This window comes from Taeniopygia guttata, chromosome 1A, assembly GCF_048771995.1.
Source record: "Taeniopygia guttata chromosome 1A, bTaeGut7.mat, whole genome shotgun sequence".
Lineage (NCBI taxonomy): Eukaryota > Metazoa > Chordata > Aves > Passeriformes > Estrildidae > Taeniopygia > Taeniopygia guttata.
In genome coordinates, this window is record NC_133025.1 from 13,477,284 (window position 1) to 13,497,711 (window position 20,428).

The 20,428-nt window shown below is 44.6% G+C and overlaps 1 protein-coding gene across 1 annotated transcript in view; it reads left to right on the top strand.

Moving 5' to 3' along the window:
* The window catches only part of CDHR3 (cadherin related family member 3), a 34,312-nt gene extending 20,855 nt beyond the window's left edge, over positions 1 to 13,457 (top strand). The window contains exons 13-19 of the mRNA XM_030291753.4: positions 915 to 1,086; positions 2,656 to 2,900; positions 5,393 to 5,574; positions 6,913 to 6,926; positions 8,369 to 8,400; positions 9,406 to 9,454; positions 12,141 to 13,457. Of these exons, the coding sequence (XP_030147613.4) occupies positions 915 to 1,086; positions 2,656 to 2,900; positions 5,393 to 5,574; positions 6,913 to 6,926; positions 8,369 to 8,400; positions 9,406 to 9,454; positions 12,141 to 12,454 (1,008 nt within the window). The 3' untranslated portion in view covers positions 12,455 to 13,457. The remainder of the gene's footprint in view (positions 1 to 914; positions 1,087 to 2,655; positions 2,901 to 5,392; positions 5,575 to 6,912; positions 6,927 to 8,368; positions 8,401 to 9,405; positions 9,455 to 12,140) is intronic.
* Positions 13,458 to 20,428: the final 6,971 nt, after the last annotated feature.

Sequence of the window (20,428 nt, forward strand, 5' to 3'; positions counted from 1 at the left end):
AAAAAGTATAGATGTTATATCCACAAAGGTATTTTATAGTAACTTCTTTCAAAGAATCTCAGTGTCCTTCAGAGACAGGCTCCTTTTGACTTCTTTTCACATTTTCTCTCTCGTGACTGCTTTATATTTGATTTTTACACATCTCTTGGGGGTGTACAGGTGCTAGGCTTGCTTTTCATTCCAGCCAAGCACCACCCATGGAGTTGCTATCTAGGAGGTATTTAATCTCTATCATCTATAATGCTTCAAGGTGACAATTAATGACAATTTAGCATCAGAAGCTTTTAACAATGTCAAGCTTATCTGTTGCCTGATTAAAGACATTAGTAGAAAGAACTTTGGGAAGGGTAACCTTTTTCTTTAGCTAACTAACCCCAGATGACATGAAACACATCTGGTTCTACTCAGGGTGCTCCTACCCATGCAGGAGACCATTACCAGCATTTCTCTGTCACTGGGAACAGTCTGTAAACTTTCATGGATCATACTCTAAATGGTTATTAAATATGTTAAGAAGCATAACTAATGATTGTAAAGCAAACTGAGAATTTTGGGAGGGAGTTTAATGGTTAGGAGTTTAATGATTCTGTGATACTATTACTGTTTCTCATTTTAACTATAACACAATTTAGATTGTTCAAACAGATATATCAACTTGAAAACCCTTCACTTTTGGAAGATGGCTCATGCTATGGAACATGTTCCTGGAAGAACACTGATCACAAGAGGAATTGAAGGACAAATGATCACAGACATTTTCTGGCAGGAGCTAGGTTGGAAGGGGACTTCAGTGGTCTTCAACTGTTGTTGATCAAAAGAACAAAATGAGCAAAACCAAACTGTTTCTGAAATTAACAAAATTCTGTCTCAGCACATTGAAGCCGCTTCATCTTGCTACTGCTCTTTTCTTCCAGGTAACTGTGAATGTTTTGGAAGTAAATGATGAAGAACCAGTTTGTTCACCCAGTTTCTTCTCACTTCAAATCCCAGTCAATTTAGCTGTTGGGACCAATATTAATGGCTTCAGGATTGAATGTCAAGATCGTGATTCAGATCCCAGGTCTTTCCGTTACTTCATTAATGAAGGTACAGTGTTACATTGGGCGAGCTGGGAACAGTGGGAACAATAGTGAATGCTGATAGTTCACTTGTGTTTACAAACGAAAATCTAACATAGTTTGTGTGCTGCATTTCATGGTGAGCTAGCTGTGACCCACAAGTTCTGCACATCATTATATTGATCCTCTCCACAAGCTACCTACTGGTGCTACAGATGCTAGCAGCTAGAACCACTCCCTTGCAAGGCTGGATTGCCTGCCATATTAATTAACAAGCTATTAATTACGCACTTTACAAGAACTTCAGAAGAATGAGCTGGAATGGTGTGCAGTGTCAAATTTCCCTTCCAATTACAGCTGAGTAAATCTTGAGAAATCATGGAAAGATTGGTATTTCTGCATATCTCATGATCACATAGATGCTGGTGCACTGTTCAAAACAACTGCTTGAACGTGCATGTTGTAGGTCCTTGCTGTATGCAATAAACCCTCCTTTTAAAAATCCTTCTTTGAACCTCGTGATCAGCTGCATCCACTTGGAGAACTGCAGTGGTATGGGATGACACTCAGCTTGACAAAAATGGAAACACACTCTCTTGGGCAATTCCTTCTTTTGTTGCTGAAGTGACTGCTGTGAAGGAGGGAGCAGATTGTCCAGGTGCCAGTAAAAAGCTGTGAACACCAAAAGAGAGAATCTCTGTCCTACTGCAGCCCCTTGATGCCATAGAAGGGGCTCTGCAGACATGGTATTGACCCAGGATTCCATACAATGGCTGTGTTAGTAAATCAGTGTCTGACCACAGCCCCAGTTCTGGTAGTACAGACCTGAGCTGTGTCATGCATTGGTCTCTGAGCCACAGAGCAGCCCATGGCCCTTTTTGTGCTATAAAACAATCATGTGTTTCAAGGACATGTCAAGTCTTGATCTCTGTGGGGCCACAAGAGCAAAACCAAAGCACATTTGGTGCCTTTTCAAGGCTCTGATTTCCTGTATATGTGGTCTGTCCAGAACCTAACAGCTGGAGCTGGTCTGCCTGCAGCCTGGGCCATGAGCAGCTCTCCAGTTACAATGGACAGCAAGCAAGGGGTGGAGAGCCAGCATTTCTGAATTCCCCTCCCTGCCCCGTGGTGCTGACAAAGCACTGGAGGCAGTGAGTGTCACAGAGTCATTAACTCTCTTCAAAGGCCACTGCCTCTGGGCAGATGGAGAAGCCATGGAGAGGGTCTGGAACAACACTCCAGGGACATCCCAGTAGCAGAATGAGCCCTGCCACAGTGCAGGGTCCTCACCCCAGCTGGGTGTTGTTGGGTGCTCCCCTGGTTGTAAGTTCAGGTCATTCAGGTGTCCTCTTGTGTGCCCTATGGCTCTGAAGTGTTTCCACAGCCTTCACTCTGCTATGTCTCCACAGAAGCTCTTATTCTAGATTGTAATGCTTTTATGACTGCATTGTTTAAAATTATTTTATATGGTACAAGGAAGATCAAGGAGCCTTTCTTGTCACTGACATTTCACCACACTTCACCACTTGTTACACACATTTACTTTAATGTGGGATTAAAGTAAATTCTTTTGCATTTTGGTGTTACCTTTTTGCAGGCAATGAGAACAATCATTTCACCTTTTCACCAAGTGCTGGCTCCAACATATCTCATCTGATTCTTGCATCAAGGTTTGACTATGACAGTGGACTTGATACAAACTGGATTTACAGTCTGCGTGTCCACATAACAGATGACAATTTGATATCTGCCAGGGACAGAACTACACACTTAATTAAAACTGGAACAGTGACTTTAAGCATCAGAGTCATCCCAAACCCAACTACTGCCACAACCACTACAGTAAGTTCATTAAAACTTATGTCCAGTTCTGCATTTCTTTTATGGAGTAATCTCCAGAGGACTAAAGAGAAGAGGATAGATGTATGTGAAAGGAAAGCAAAACCCTAGAGTGCATCTAGTCCTGGGAGGTTCTGAGACCCTTGCTCTTGTGACAGAGGTGGTTGATGTGCTTTGTATCATGAAGGATTAGTCCCAGGTACAGAGTCATAACATGTGTTTTGTATTTCAGTTTCTAAAACAAAAAGGGCAGGAAGCCAAAGGACCGGGCACACTGCCATTACCATGCAACTGGAAAGTTAAAGATTTTGGCAGCTTTATTAATAAGAAAAGAGCAGGGATTAACCTTTGCCTGGAACCTTAAAATTACCTCATGCATTTTGCACTACCTCTTTTTTTATTCATAACTATTCACTCCCCCAGGTACCTTGCAGTTTTGTGTGCTTCTTTATCATTGGAGCACATTAATCTGTGGCTATCAAAGTTGAAACAGACAATAACAACAATAAATCCTCATCACTTAAAAGGGTCTCTTTTCCAGACCTGAAGTCACTGTTGTGTAAAACTTGGAGCAGCATGTCAGGAACTGAAGCAGTTTTGCGCAGTCTCAGTGTGTCGCTGCGGTTTCAGAGGGTTTCAGACAGCAAATCCCAAGGGGTGGCATGGGTCTTTCCTGAGCTCCGTGCCCATGTGATGGATCATAGCTGAGCTGTGTAAGCCTGCACAGCTTTTGGCAGCCCAGATGGGATCTCCCTTGCACAGCCTGTGGAGCTGTGGGCCTGTGTCCCAGCAATACTCGTCACCCCTCTGCACAGCTATTGAGCTCTGTCTTACCAGTTCAATTTTGAAGCTGATTTCCGTCAGGCTGGGGCAGGATGTGCAGAGAGCTTGCTTTTTTCTTGCCCATAGATGTGACACAGCCTGAGGGTACGGACCATTCTGTCCCTATCCTCGCACCAGTCACCCCTTCATGTCTTGCTGCACCATCTTCCATCATCCACAGTCCACCCATTCCCTGCCCGCCTGCAGAATGGCATTGCCCTTTGCTTTCTTGCATGTAGGAATGAAAATATGAAGTGGTAAAAGAGGTCTTTACTGTAAAATGGTATAGATCTTCTAGAGGCTTCTGGTAACTGAGCCAGAACCAAAGGATCCTGCAAACAGCACATACAAGTCTGGTTGCTTTGCTATGAACACGCTTAAATCCAAATTTTCAGACTGATTAATAACCCTGTTCTTATCTAATGCTCTTTTGGGAAGGAAGAAATGATTTTTTCACTGCCTTCTACTCCCCCAACTTGATGTGGAAATGAAAAGTTAAACTGAATAAACTTATTCTGTATTTCTTTCCCATGCTTTACCACAAATATAAACAGTCTCAGTCACATACTACAGAATTAAATCTGTCTCCCCAGAGATATCAGCCTTCCACTTGCAGGCTATTTTCCAGAAAAACACTTCCAATACAGCAAGTTCTCCCATCACTGCTCTTTACATGTGTTCAGTGCAGCAACTCAGTGAGTCAGAAACTGGAAAGCTGGTAGTGTAGAAAAGTATCCCCATTATAAAACGTCACCTGTGACTTCAGTCCAGGTGAGGATAAAGTGGTGGTGGTGATGTTGAGATTATTTGAGTGTTTCTCTAAGGATTGGATGTATTTTTTTTTTGACAAGACTAAATAGGTTATTTAAAAATTATCCTTAAACTGGAAAGAAATAGATATCCTGCTCAATTTCATACTCAATGTGATTACAAATGTCTTACAGAAAATTAAATAAAAATTTCAGTAGATGATCAAAACTAATAGTACCACACTAGGTAATGAACTAGGTAGAGTGAATTTCTGAAATGTGTAAGGATAGTTTCATGATGGGACCTTAATGAATGAGCTGTTAGCACCAAGTGATGTGCCAGCTCAGAGATGTGTCTCCTGACACTCAGGAAGATGTGGGAGATTGCAACTGCTCAGGAAGTGTGGTTTTTCCTTCTGGAACAAGTCACTGGGTAAAAAAGAAGGAGTTCCATTTCTTTTTATACAATAACCCAGTTCCTTAGGCTTCAACTCCTCTTACAAAGCAATGTGAATGATCACTGCAGTGAAGATGACCTACTTCCAGTTTTGCCTTTGGTAAAAAGAAAGCAGTATCTCAGTAATGGCAGTATTCCCTGAACTTGCCCGCCCTCCACCAGTGTGCTTACAGCCTCACAGGCAACCCGAGGCTTTTAAACCCCACCACGACATGCTTGTTTTAATATAAAATATTGAAAAATTATCTGGAATCTCCCCTTTTCCTTGTGGGTGGGCTCCATTTCACCTGACATTGGTTGCCCCAGGAGCTCAGTGGCCCATCCCAGCCATCGGAGCTGCCTTGGCAGGCAGCAAGCGGGCACATGGCAGGAGTCACTGCCTCCCTGTGCAGAAGTTCAGCCGGATGAAAGGTGACATTGGTGCCGGTACACAGCCCTGAGGAACTCTTCCTGTCTTGTTTTACAAGCCTGGCATCACTGTTGTGACGAGGAGGGAGAACCGGTACTCTCCGTCGGCGTGGTACGTGCCGTTCGTCGTCACCCTGGGCGGCGCGCTGCTCCTGGGGCTGCTGGCCTACCTGGGGCTCCTGCTGCTGGCACGGCTCCGCAGCCACTGCCCCCCGGCAGGGACAGCACGCAGCACCACTCTGTGAGTCCCCCAATTGCTCTGGGAAACCCAGCACCACTGGCAGTGACAGACATGGCTCAGGCCTTCCTGCCAGGAGGATAGCGGTGCTTTGAATCTTTTCTAGCAGTGTGCCCTGTACCGTAGTAAATGCCAAAACCAGGTACAGAGATATTGGGTGTTAATGATATGAACTGGTGGAAATGTGGCTTTTTTTTTGTGGGTTTAGTAACATTAACATTAGCAGAAGGTAGAAGTGGAATTAGCAATTATAACCTCTAAAGGCAGCTATGTTCATGAGGCTCAGTCGGAGCCGGTGCCAGACTGTGCTGACCACAAATATTTTGGTTTGTATTTGACCCCCTCTCCAAGGGAGCTCCCATCTAGGTAGTTACTGGATGCATTTTCCTCCCTCTCAGCTACAGATCCCATGAGCAAATATGTGTGCTCATGCCAAATTCATTGTTCTGGCAAAACTTCTGCAGATTTTCTGGAGTTTTACCAAGCCAGTTACAAGGCTCTGGCCCATAAAGCTTACCTCTAAGTGTTCATGCTTGGCAAAAGGCAGGGAAGCACCTGGGACCAGCTCTGAGTCACTGTGGGAAGTGGAGAGATCCCTGCTGGCTGCTTTCTCAGTGGGCTGGAGCCAGGCTGTCTCTAAATTGACTTTGTACTTCACAAAACAAAGATAAGCAGTCCTTTAAGTGGCTGGATTAAAAAAAAAAAAAAAGGATTTCTACAAGTATTCTCAGGATTTGGACATCAATTTAGAAGTTACATTAAAGGTAAAGAACTACTATATGTCTGTGACTATAGTTCAAATCATGTGTGCAAGGCATTAAAAGGTTGTGATAAAAATAACAAATCTAAGATACTGCTATTATTTATTAATTGAGCAAATTATTTATTTGGAACTGGAGTCTCCCATTAAAAAGTAATTTCTATATTTTCAAAAACATTTATAACCTTTCAAATATTTTAAAAGGCATTCTCTGAGCACATCAGATCCAAAAAATTGACCTTCCTCCCAGGATGGAACAAAATGACAATATCTGAAAATACATTTTTCCAGATTATATAAATCCGTTATGCTATTATTAATATGACTTTATTATTTTAAGAGCATTCCTTCTTGAAGGAGTGTTAGAGCAATGCTCAGGACTGTTTTCTTGTTTGACAGCAGCATTAAATGAGGCAGGCTTTCTGTGAAAGCAAAATCAGAAGCCAAATAAATCAAGCAAATTTTGGAACTTGAGGAAACACATCCTTCTTGCCAAGTGAAAGGGAATAAAAATAATTTTTTTTTTGTAGAGAAAACCATGGCATTTGTTAACTATACTCTTACTCTTCTTTTCATTACAGGATAAATGCTCCAGGTGTGTACCTCTTTTCTATATTTTAATGCTTCAAAATAAGACCTTGTTTACGATGCAATGTAAAATCTGTAAATTCATTTCTAGATAGAAATTTGACAGAGTAAAAGGGTACCAAGATTAGATAATCCTGGCCAATTATGGGAGGCATGACAAAGTGATCTCATGGCCTTTTAGTCTTCAAATCTATTAACTATTAGGCAAAACCCAAGTTCAGAGTAGTCTGATATTCTGGTGTAGATGCTAAAGAATTACTGTATTTTTCACACACAATTTATATGCTATCTGTTAAAAAATAATTCCAGCCATCTATAGCACCTTCAAGAGTCCTCTCCACTCTAATTCCCTGTTCTCTGATCACTTCTCTGATCGTGTGCTCCCTTGACACCATTACTTCACATATATAAAGATTTATTTTGAAGTATTGGTGCTTTCAAAGGGGTTTGTATAACTTAGCAGCAAGATAAATCACACATGGAAAAGCATGGTTTTTTTGAGCAGTCTTGTTCTTTTTAGTCCATCACATTTCTGCTAGAAAGCATTGCTCATATGGGCTGAGTAGTACCCTGCTTTTATAATTCCCCTTTCCTCAGTCAGTATCTCCCAACTGAAAAAAAACACAGGACTAACAAACCCCACAAAATTAGCTGTTCTCTTGGTTGCCCAATTTGAGACATTTCAGTGTTGGCTGGTTTCCAAAATGAATGCTTTTTGCTTTCTGAAAAATTGGTTCCCAAATGCTGGGCAGCAAAGGCCAGACAGAATAGGTTTCCCATCAGTGCTCAGGCTGAGATCCACCTGCAGCACTTCGGAGTTTTGCACACCTGGCTGGAAAGCATATTTGTGGCCAGGCACAGTTCTCCCAAGAAAGGCCATTAAACAGATTGGCAAGGAGTGAGAAGAAATCATAGCAATTAGTTGGGTACCATCCACAAATCCGTGCTGCTGAGATGCCCATGGCACTGCTGCTGTATTTGTTTGCATGTGGGATGAGCTAATAGTGTGGTAAATTCACACACAACCAAACTGTTCTTCAGTCTGAATTTCACTTGACTGAAAATGCAGCTCTTCCATGTTTTGTCTCCAAGCTGATATTTGACACAAGCTTTGCAACCACAAAAATTTGTGTAAAATAATAATCTGCATTTCTAGTCCAGATATTCCCAAAGGTGAATTTCCATATTTGTTCATACTGTTCAGAAAGGGAAATTTGTGTAATAACAATTTCTATTCATTATTACTGACTTTTCAAGGCTAGTCTTTTGATTAGTCACTGGCAACTGTGGATTCTCACTCAGCATTTGAAAAGAAACTAGACTAATTTAAGATGTCTCAGCATTTGAGTAGAAAGAATGTCTAATTCTTTGAGGAAATATTGACTTTAGTGTCTACAGTCACTATCAGAAAATTCTGATTATTAACACTGTGCATTTTCCTTTCTGTAGAAAAGAAGAAGCCTAAGAAAGAAGTAGTTGTGGTAAGTATTTCTGATCTCAAAGAAAACTCCAGTTTTGCCAGACCCATCGTGCAATATGACCCTTTATATGAATGTTGTCTGTTTTCCGAAGAGAAAATAGAAATGATAGGCAAGGAGAAAAATGATTGCCCTTAAGTGCAAAACACTTCACTGTCCCAGCTGGCCTCTGTGTTTGGAAGCAACAACGGGTGTGAGGGGTGTTCATCTGCACTGGGGCCCCTTTGCTTCCAAGTGCCAGAATGCTGTACTTGGGCTGTCAAAGAGACTGTGCCCACAACAATGACAGAGACACTCGCTACAGAGGTGGGACAAGTGCCCCAGCTTCACTGATGGCAGCAGTGCACTGCTGAGACTCCACTGACATGTGGAGCCAACTCTGATCCACCTGAGTGCAGCCAGCAAGGTGTGCCAGCATACCCAGGCTGTTAAAAGTTTGGCCTTGATAGGCTGTTTGCAGCAAAATGTTGGAGATATTTCTTTGCTCCTGGATCTCAGGGTTCCATCCTCTTCATGGACATAATTACATAAAGGCTGTGTAATTGTATAAATAGACAGAATGCTCTCAGGGACATGGTGTGGCTCCTGGAGTGGTCCTTTGCAGGTCCAGGAGCTGGACTGCAATGACCCTTGTGGATCCCGTCCAACTCAGGATATTCTGTGAGTCTATGCAAGGCACTTTGATTAGTGAACTCCCTCTCCCCAAATTTTTCAGTGAGGGGATTCCCAAACCTACTCTGGGTGGAGGAGACTCTCTTGTGGTAACACAGGTGGAGGCATTTAGCATGTCAGAACTTGTTAATTCTCCTTTAAATATCTAGTGAGGAAACCCTACACCACAAATGGCTCTTGTTGCCAGTTTAAATTAAACCCAGACTAAGAGAATGCAATATACAAGTCACACAAATTCACCTCCATCCATGTTGGTCACCATTTCCAAGTCACTGCTCCTCCTTCTGACTTAACTTACTTCACAGGTTTCATTTTAGATTTTGTGTTTCTTCACAGACAATGACGAAGCTAAACACTGTCTTTGATGGAGAAGCCAGAGACCCAGGTAATAAAAAGCAATTAACAGAGGATATGAATATTAGGCTGGAAAATACCTGGATTAATTGATTTAAATAAGGTTTGACATTGGCTTTTCATATTTCCAGTTTGTTATTTCCAAGAATGGGATCTATATCTCAGATAGTGAAAATCAAGACAGTGCCTCAGTAACATTTGTAATGGTAGAATATACTTATAGTCCTTGAAAGCACACATCTGATGGTCAGACTGTTCACTACTCCTCTGCTAAACTGCAATGTATGGATGTGGTACAGGAAAGTGGGAGGGGAGAAGGAATGTGTTGCAAGTCTCCTGCTCTGGTATTGTCATAGCTACATGGTCTCACCCATCTCGTGTCTGGGAAATGGCCAGGAGATCAATGTCACTGCAGAAGTGCTGCCTTCATCTCCTAAACTCGCTGGGCAAGTGGGTTGGTGAGTTACACAAACCTCCTCCCTTATAGCAACGGTGTGTTGCTGCTGTTTATCCAAGGCTCAGGCATTGCTTGTTGGGGAGAAAAGGGGAGGCCATCAGCTGGCAACAGCTCCTGTGCCACCAGGCTCCAGCTATGCCAACTCTGGTCATATCTGATTAACCAGCTGGGAAAAGCTCCCCAGTTGGATGGGCTGGAGAGCTCATCCAGCTCCCTAAGTGACAGCCACTGCTCTGCAGCAGGGCTCATTACAGGAAAAATATTTTTGTTTTACTGAGGATTGATCTGGCTTACCTCATTCCCCTGAAACATGGCCCCTGCCTGAGCCCCTTACTTTGATTCTTGGCCTGGAATGAGGGTGCCCAGTCCTGTGACTAATGGCTGAGAGCCCCAGCATGGAGATGAGGGGCTGGTAAAATGTGACAATCAGACAAAATAAGTTTTTAACAAGTAGATCTGAAAATAGGCCTGAAACAATAGGTCTAGAAATCATCCAGAAGAAGGCAGGCTTGTTTCAAGGCTTGGATTCATCTGGCCAATTTCCACCAAAGTGCCTGGAACTTCTGTTTCTTATTACTGGCTCAGAGCTGTTGGATGTGTTGAGCTAATGGGAAACACTAGGCATGGAGACTGCAGTACAATTTGGGCAAACAAGTGGGACCCTACTGTGCAATTAAGTCCATCCACAAGGCTGCTCAAGGCTGGTTTGATCCAGGTCCAAGCTCACCTGCTATTTATAAAGAGATCTGGAGAAATGGGCTCCAAAATCTCTGCTTTTTTTCCCTTGTAACTTCATTTGTAATAGATTAAACATGGGTAGTCTCTAGGCTGCTGCAAGAGCTGCTTTCCAGTCTTCTTGCAGGTCAGCTGGGGCTCCCTTTCTCAACCAACCTGGTCATACTGCACTTAAGGGTATATGAGCCCATCCAAACCGTCATTCAGAGCCATAGCACTTGTGTCATGCCTGACACAAACATTAAGCTCTAACACAACTCTGTGGTGACAACAGGGAAATGTGTGCTCCCCACTCCTCCCCTCTCTTTTCCACAGCTCATTGCAAACCCTAGGTTGCTGGTTTGGAAATGAGATTTAATAATTCCCAGGACATCACCTGTTGAATATGATTAAGAGGAATGGTCAGAAGCTGTTTCCTGATCTGAGCTGCTTTAATATAAGCAGTCAGAAAAAATAACATGTAAAGAGATCCAGTTTCATCTTGAGTTGCTCAAATTGTGTTAATGTGTCATAAACCATTAATTCTGATACAAACTGCAACATGTAGCAACACATAACCACTGTTTCTTTCCAAGCCTTAATGGTCTTTAGTTTGTCTTCTATTGTTTAATTACAGAAAGTGCCATTATAGCTCCTGATTCTCTTTGTAGCAAGATACAGTGAGTTAGACTGTGAGGTGATCACACTGGACACACAGCAATTTTTTTCTCTAGGTAGCAATGAACTGAAGGAGAAGATACTTACTTTTAATATACAAGTAGAAATTACCCATAAAACCTGAATAGAAACAGAAGTCTTTCTGACAAGGAAAGGTAGCCATGTGTGCTAAAAAGCACAAATTTAACAATATTTTATCTATATGAGAAAATCATATACTTGTATGAAACACACAGTACTTCACTCTACTAATGGCAAAGTGGACAGCAAGCCTGGAAGAAAGCATTTTGTGTAAATGAGAAGGAATGTGTGCAGCCAAGACTCACTGGATCTCCAAGTCCTGGGTCAGTCCAGATGAGCTGACATGGTCTGGAAGATGTATGTAGCATACTGTGCTCCTAAGGAGGTTTTGCTACCTCTAGCAGGCAGCCCTACATGACAAAATAGGCACAGATATATACAATGGTCTTGCTCAGTATGGCTGAAGACAGAAGTTTTGTCCTTACCACTATGGATGTGTTTGTTACACTGCCCATGTTAACCCCTGGTAGCCGGAGCTTGGATAGAGTTCTAGGGTGATAGGAAATTTATTTCTTTTGGAATGGGATTGTTTTAAATATCCTTGTTCCCCTAACAGCAAAGACAATTCTTATAGTGGCAGAACAGCCAGCATCTCCTCTGAGCAGCCACTGAGATGCCCAGGTCCCCACAGAAATGAGGTTTTCTTTCCCTCTCAGGGCTGCCTCCCCAGCTCAGCTGAATTCCAAGCACTTCACGTTTCTCATTTCAATTCCATGCTGAGAACTGCCATGTCTTAATCTGATAAAGCAAGAATGATTTTAATCTGTTGTCTTTTTGTTCTTGCAAGTTACTGGCAGAATGTATGAGTTCAACACACGGTCGGGGGCACGGAGGTGGAAGAAGAGCACTGAGCCCCCTCAGCCAATGCTGGCTATGCAGGTAATGTCCAGTGCCACGGAAAGTAGTGGCCAAGGGGTGGATAGAGCAGAGGCACCAAGCAAAAAAGAGCCTTCAGAGAAGAGGAAAGAGCTGACTGCAGCAACAAAACCAGCTGCCAAGCCCTCAGCAGGGCAGTCAGAAACACCAGGCCAAGTTGGGCTGAGATTGCAAAAGAAGAAAGAGGAGTCTGAGGGTGGGGGCTTATCCTCACCAGCCCCTTAAGGCAGGAACTGACCTCCTCTCCTGAAATGAACTCTGCTTTTCTATTAGGCTAGAGTGCATGAGACTCCAAGGCATGTCCCAACTGACCCCTGGTCTGGACAGACAAAGAATCAGATGTGATTTTTCTCTATCTCTCAGCTGTAAAATATAAGGTGGCCATAAGGTGTGTAAACCAGACCCAAAGGCAGATGAATCTGGATGCACCTTTGGCAGGTGAGAAGAAGAGGAAACAAAGCAGAGTCATGGGCAGAAGCATTCAGTGTCCACTGCATCCTACAGACACTGGTAGCTTCCCCCTAAAAAAGTCTGCACCTCTGGCAAGTATGGCCCCATCCTCTGACTGCCTTTGGTAATGGTAGCATACACAGATGTGCTTTCTCAACAATGAATGGGGTCTCCTGTCCCTGCTGAGCAACCAAATGAGTGAAAAGCACATCAGGGTAGAAATGTTTGCTGGTAGAAGCTAAAAATGTTTTCTTTTCATTCAGTATTTTATTTCAGCCCTTCCCATCTTGCTGTAGAAAAGACCATGGCTTGAAAGCAGTTCTGGAGTAGACAAAGCCCACAGCTTCTTGTGGCATCTCAGGCTGTCAACACTTTCAGCTTATTTATCTTTCCTAACACTAAGAGCATTCGATATCTTCACCTTTGGTATTTCCTCTGGCACATTTAATGCTTTACAGGATCAAGTGGAATATACTCAAAAGAATAATGACAGTAAACACATGGGGTGAAATAATCTTTTCTGAGTGTGAGCATGTATAATGTAAGTGCTGTCTAAAAACCTGATATAAAACAAACAAACCTGACAAGATTTTATAAAATTATTTTAATCTGAAGAAAAATAATTATAAATAATGACTTAAAACTGTGTGTCTTGGCTTGTTTTCTTTCCTGATTGTAAAAAGTTTTTTGACAGCAATGGACAGATATCAGGTGGTAAAAGAAAATTTCAGTTTAAGTTGAGCAGTGGCTGTCAATGAAGATTATATTCAGTCTCTCACATACATTGTTTTTGTCATGCACTAAAGGACCTGGATGGAGAAATCAACAGAATTTCACCAAGGATCCTATACTTCACAAAAAAAATTGTTATGGTGCTGTAACTCTTTGCTGTGCTCCAAAGGAGTGGCTTGGCTCGGGAGAAACTTCCTTAACAAACACAAATCATCTTCAGTCAAATATTGTTTCATTGCACAATCAGAAACTCAGTGTGCAATGAACACCACAATGGTACAGATAGGAAAGACTGATTTATACTTCCTGAGCACATTATCACTTTACTGTGTCCATGGCAGATGTCATAACATTGTTTGACGCTCCAGCAGCAACAGGGGCAGCTGCACATTCCGTGCTCCAACCCACCACTGTTTGCATTTTTTAGCTGTAAATACAACACATTCCATTTCTATTCAGGTGGTTTTCCAGTGACATAAAGAAACTCTGCAGTAGCTGGTCGTGCTGCTGTAACTCTGATCTTCCTAGCACTCTGACACCAATCTATCTATTGGCATACCTGGCACCTCCAGAGATTAGATTTTGTTACCTGAAGAAGTTAACAGCATTATTTTCATGACAGGAAGACACACATTTACTTTCCTGAGCTTTTCTCTAGGACAGCTATTTTGCTTCCTTGATTATTCTAACTCTACTTCAGTGATTAAGGGATAAATACCTTTTTTTTTAAGGCAAGGGAGGTATAGGCTGTAGTTTCAGCCAGGAAACTGGCAGAAGCAGATGAATACTTGTCTTTCTTTACTACTGCTCCTCCTGCTGCTGAACTGCACAAACTTATTTCCTTCCTTCTTAGGGAAAAAACCCCAACAGCAGCATAACCTGGTATCACAACAGGCTCTGAACTCCATGTATGCAAACACAATGTCATGGCCAACACTGCTGGTGCCATGGTCTCCCACAGCTGGGCAACAGCTGGGTGAAAAGCAGCTGCTCCTGTACTGGTGCTCTCATACTCAGTCTCAGACAGCTGACAGTTGAACTAAGAGGAACCATGGATATAAGAGAAGCCAGATCCAAGCACTAACACTGCCCAGAATGCCTGCACCCAGTTGAGGTGGGTTTAGCTGGTGTACTCAGCATTTGCAGGGGCAGGTTTAAGCAAGGTGAAGCATCCTGCAAGTCCCACACAGCTCCTGCATGAGGAAACAAGAGTGCTGACCACAAAGCACAGCTTCACCCTTCCTGACGTGAAATGCTGATCTCCAGCTCCAACTCATTCTTCATCTTGATCTTTCCAATAAAACCTTATTTTGGACATGCATAGGACTACTTCCCTTGCTTAGGATCTACAAAATCAAGGAATAACAAGGTTTTACATGAGCAGTAGCTTTATGCTGAAGTGGCACCATTTTCCTATCAGCTGCCCCTATTACTATCAGTGTTCCTTCCTGTGAAGGAATCAAGAATAAATTCTTGGTCTCATTGAGGCAAAGCACATCCATTCATGTCTCTGGGCAGTCTTTGGTAGGACAAGAGCAGAAAAGGTAGAACTGACTGACCCAGGTGTATGCTTGTTACTTACTGTATCAAACAATGTGTGAAAATACACTTTGAATATAAAAGGTGCATATACTTTTTCATAAAATAGAGATTATAATACACTGTACAGTATAGCTTTAAATGTTAGAAACCTCTTCTAATTGTCAGAGGAGCTTTTGTGGTTTTTTTATTCATAAGTCTTTTGAGAACAGAGTCAGTGTCTAGAACTGCCACTAGATGGACTGAGAGCAAAGATTAAGTGCAACTCTACACAATAAAAGCATTTGATTATTGGAACAATTAGCCAAGACCATGGGCCCTTTCCATAATTTGAAGCCTTCAGAGGTCAGGAGCAACTGCTGTGTGCTGCAGAGGGTCAGACTAGATGATGAGAGCAGCCTCTCAAGTCTTCAACAACTCTGATAGTCTCTGTGAGCACAGATACAAAGTGTGCTTTGGTGCCATTTATTTTAGAGTGATGACACTGATAAGCTGGGACTAGAAGAGGAGGAAAGGCACCTGGTGGTTCAAGCAGCCTGGCTGGGGGAACAGCTGCTGACCTACAGCTGCTTATTACACGTTATGCAATAATTTTATCTGAAGTCTACAAAAATCAGTGTGAGTTCTGCCACAGCTTTTAATTGCTGTGTCTCCACCCATTACACATCTCTGAAGTGCTTCCAGATCTGTGGATTGACATTGCTCTGAAAGTTTCAAGAGTGGTTAGGAAAGAGCACAGGTCACTTTTCCTGATGGAGTCTAATTCCCCCAAGCAGTTTATGTACGATCATGTTACTGGGGTTTTTGTGCTTTTCTCCAAAGGCTCTGCTTTCATGCTGGTGTTATAAATAGCACTTGCAATAAACACCAGAAGTCTCAGCTTCTGGCAATATAACTTCATTTATATTAAGGAATATAAGCGTACTGATGCTACATTTCTCCATGATCTGAAAGAGACCTACACATGAGAACAACTTCAGCTGCAGAGATGGAGAAGGTCTGCCCAGGGGACTGCCACTTTGTGACTGCTCACTAGGAGCAGGAGATGGTGTTTGGATCCCCTCAGAGAAGGAGGGTCAGGCAAGGGGAGCACTCCTTCTCCTCCTGAGCAAAGAATCTGGCTGCTAGCTTATTTTATGAGAGCCAGATTGCAACACCATAATGTAACTAACATTTGAACAGCAAGCAGCCACAACTGCACATTGCACATGCCCCAGCTGGTTAGTTGTGACACCCCCAGCCACAACAGGCCCTTTGCAAAGCTCCAGCTGAAAGGCTGAACGCAGGCTCGGCCCCCACTGGCTCCATCTGCACATGCCTTGTCCAGACTAGTCCCTGCAAGCTCCTTATGCTGTCACAGCGGAGAAAGAGACACTGGGGGTGACTTATTGAAAAGCAGACATCTAGAATAGATCAGACGAGCTGTGCCCTGAAGCAGCTCTTTCTGCATGCCTAAATCAGATATCAATGCCTACAGAGTGAACACAAAGGTAAATCATCTGAGTGTCAGCCCAGGTTGTTCAGGTGAGGGCAGGTCCGTGCCACTGCACCAGTGCCTGAGGAAGCTGAAAACGAGGGAGAAACAGCACAGAGGTCAGCCAGGCTCTGCTGCTGCCTGCTCAGATCCCAGGGGAGATGGGGCACTACCCATGCTTTGTCAGTGCTGCAAGGTCTGCTTTCTGGGACCTGCCTTGGGATAATTCTGCATCTAGAAACAGATGTCATGAGATGTGCATCAAAGCAGCCCAGTAGAAAAGCATAGACCTGGCCAGGAGATGAAGGAAGAAGTCAAATACAAGCTTCAGCAAGTTTCTGCAGCAGGTTCGGTGTTATGAGTGAGAGACACACTTGCAAACAAAACAGATTAATACATCTTACTCTGAACTGTATTCAAGAATGGTCCCACTCTGCAGTTCTTTGGTACCACACTTCAGCTGCTGTGGGTCAATAGATGTCTGGGATTTCAGCTGCTGAATAACACGGGCTGGGAGTGGCTTGGTCTGGCCATGCAGTTGTGCTTCATTTTTGATTCCTGCTTGTGGATACCAGCTGGGGCCATGCAGACTGCAGCAGCAGTTCTGTGTTTGCACAGGATTGGCTCCTCTGTGGCCAGCACTGCCTGCTGGGCAGCCGTGACAGGCGGCTGCTTCCAGGGCTGTGTGAATCCCGTGCACATGAACCTCACTCAGAGAGGGGTCGCAGCCTGGCTCCTGTCCATGTTGGCAGCAGGGCTGCAAACCCACAAGCTGCTGTATCTGCACATTTAGGCAGCTCTGGGCACAGCATCCTGTGAGGGGACAGGGTGGAAAGACAAGAAGCTGCTGGAGAGGGCCCAGAAAAGGGCAACAGACACTGAGGGGTCTGGAGCATCTCTCGTATGAGGAGAGACTGCAGGAGCTGGGCCTGATTAATCTAGAGAAGACTGAGAGGGAATCTCAGCATATCTCAAAGGCTGATGCCAAGAGGATGAGCTAGACTCTTTTCAGTGGTGTCAGCAACAGGATGAGGAGCAATGACCATAAAAAAACCCCATAAACCCACAAGAAATTCCACCTCAACATTAGGAAGAGCTTTATGTTGAGGGTGGCAGAGCACTGGAACAGCTGCCCGGGGATGTCATGAAGTCTCCCTCTCTGGAGACATTCAAAACCCACCTGGACATGTTCCTGTGTAACCTGATTTTAGTGATCCTGCCTTGGCAAGGGACTTGGACTAGATGTTCTCCAAAAGTCCCTTCTAACACTAATATTCTGTGATTCTGTAACACCAGGAGCACCCCTGGCCCCATCGGCCCCAGGTGGAGCAGAAACCCCAGCACCCCCTTCTCTGGCCTGGTTCCAGCTCTCTCCAGCCATTTCTCCTATTCTGCAGGTACTGAAAGCGATGGCAGAGAAGGGCTCCGTGCCGTCCGGTCAGTGCTGCTCAGCTGAAACTCTCCAGGCGCTGCTGGCAAAGAGGGAGGCGGGATGGACCGCGCTTGAGACGGGGAAGCTGAGGCACGGCGCTCTCTCAGGGCGCACGGCTGCGGGGGGCCCGAGGAGCCCCCGGAGCCCGAAGAGCTGCTGCTGCTGCTGCCCGCGCTCCCACAGCCTCCCCGGGCTCCGGGAACCCTGTTCCTGCTGCTGCTGCTGCCGCCCGCGCTCCCACAGCCTCCCCGGGCTCCGGGAACCCTGTTCCTGCTGCTGCCGCCCGCGCTCCCGCGGCCTCCCGGGGCTCCCCCCGGCCCGGCGCTCCCCCGGCCCTGCCGCAGCCTCCCCGCGGTAGCGCCGGGCCAGCGCCCGGCCGGGCCAGGCCGCAGCGGCCCCGGGGCTCCTCTCGGGCTGCCCGCACGCCCCGGCTCCGCACGGGGCCCGAGCACCGGAGGGCCGGCGGCTGCAGGGCCCGTGAGAGAGGGTCAGGCAGAAAGAAAAGCGAATTTGAGAAAAACGAGGGGAAAGAGCCGGACCGCTAAGCACCATAGCGGTGCAGGCGTATGCGGAAAGAGATGATCCCTTTACAGGATTTATCCCTTGCAGACCACATTGGGTCACTCCAGGAACGATCAAATGACCTATTTGCTGTTTGCTTTGAGCTCTTCCCTTTGCCACACTGAACTGAGCCCGTTCATCGCTGTTTAGCTGAGACACAGCATGGGTCAGCTCAGTAGGTCATCACCCACTCTTTTGTATCCGGGTGCAAGTGGCAGGCAGGGAAGGATGCTCTGGCAGTTCTCTGCACAGCCGTGGGCACCAAGCAAGAGGAACCATATTCAATCCATTTTCACATTGAATTTCTAAATGCTCCTCCCTTCAACATCCAGCCGGATCTCATCATGCAAGCAGTATAACCACACTGACACCTAGAGAGGAGGCTGAAGTATCTCTGTTAACTACCAGCACCAGGGCTAGCTATCTAATACACTTTGAAATGTCCTTACAGATGTGAAAACTTGCAGCCTGTGGCAGAAGCATCTATGAGATTACACACACACAAAATTCCAGGGGAAAAAAAAAAAAAAAAGTAGTTTAGGAAAGTGACAGCATTCAAAGATATCAAAATGGACACTTTGGCAGTGATCTTCTGCCAAAGGGTATTTCCTAGTCACTATACCAAAATACAGCAATATTTCCTTGTTATGAAATATTAAAAAGCAAGGACTAAAATCTCACCTATTCAGCTACTACCCAGCTATGAAAGTGTCTGAAGAAGTTTGTTCTGTCTGTCGCTACCCAAGAAGCCTCTCCAAATATCTGAACACCCCATTTGAGCCTGCCCAGGGAGATCTGAGTCCACCGTCTAACAGCAGCATATCAAGCTCAGTGATATATAAACCTCAGTGAAGAATTTCCCAAACTATTTTGCCTGATGCCAGGATGTGTTTTGGCATCCTACCAACCCCACTGGTGCTGGAGGCGATGAGAGAGAAGGAGGAAGCGAGCAGAGCATTGGTGTAACTCTGTCTGTCTGCACAGGGTGGGTGGTGTCCGTGGGACAGCTGGCAGCTCCGGAGGGTGACTGCCCACGGCAGGGCACCCTCCAGGGCCAGCAGAGCTGCAGTTTGCACCTCTTTATAGCCTTTAGTCCCCTCCCCACCACTGGTGCACATGCAGTGAGGGAGCCAGCTTGGATGATCAACAAAGAACTAACCTAACAGACATTTCAGGGCAGCATCTCAGTGCTGCTCTGACATGAAAGTCAGGACAGGGATTTCTTCATGCACAGCTGGTGTTGAATCAATATCGTGCTCTTACATGCTCCTGAAGAGATCCTGCCCCATCATTGAACCAGAAGCTTTTTCCACAGAGTTAAAAGGGCATGAACTTACCCTCTTAACAAAATAAAGCAGCAGCCAGCCTCAGGGTGCCTCCAGCCAGAACTTGGCTGTAATCACTCTGCTGGCTCTTCTTGCATGAAAGAATCACTATCCTTTCAGCTTTGTTAGCTGTAGGTCATGACAGGTGGTTGCAACTGAATGGTAGCTCAAGGGATTAATCCAGAAGGGACTGATCCTTTCTGCCCATTTTGGGGCACCAGTACATATGCATGGCCAGTAAAATTCCATCACTCCAGCCTGGAGGCCTGTTGCACTTGCTGTGAATCCATTCAAGTAACTGCCTAGCTCGTGGAAAAATAAGTTGATGGTCTCTTGCGGAAGAAAGTAGAGATCTTCCAAGTTTGCAGCAGTCCTTCCAGCAAGAAAATATTGAAAGCTCTGAAGTAGCCACATTGGCCATATATTAAGCCAGACAATCAGTAAAGTTCAAAATTAAATTACTTCCTGAATTAAGAGCTTTCAGCGCCTCAGGACAAAAAGAAAATACAGGCCCTTTGGCGTTTTCATTTTAGCAAAACATTTCTCAAATTCATTTCTTGGTCTATCTTCATTCTCAAGATGCTCTTCAAGAAGCTGAACGCAAAAAGCCTCCTGTGCCTGCCAGTCCTTTCTCATTACTTTTGATGCACAGTCTCTGTGGAAACTAAAGCTAAAAATAATCACCC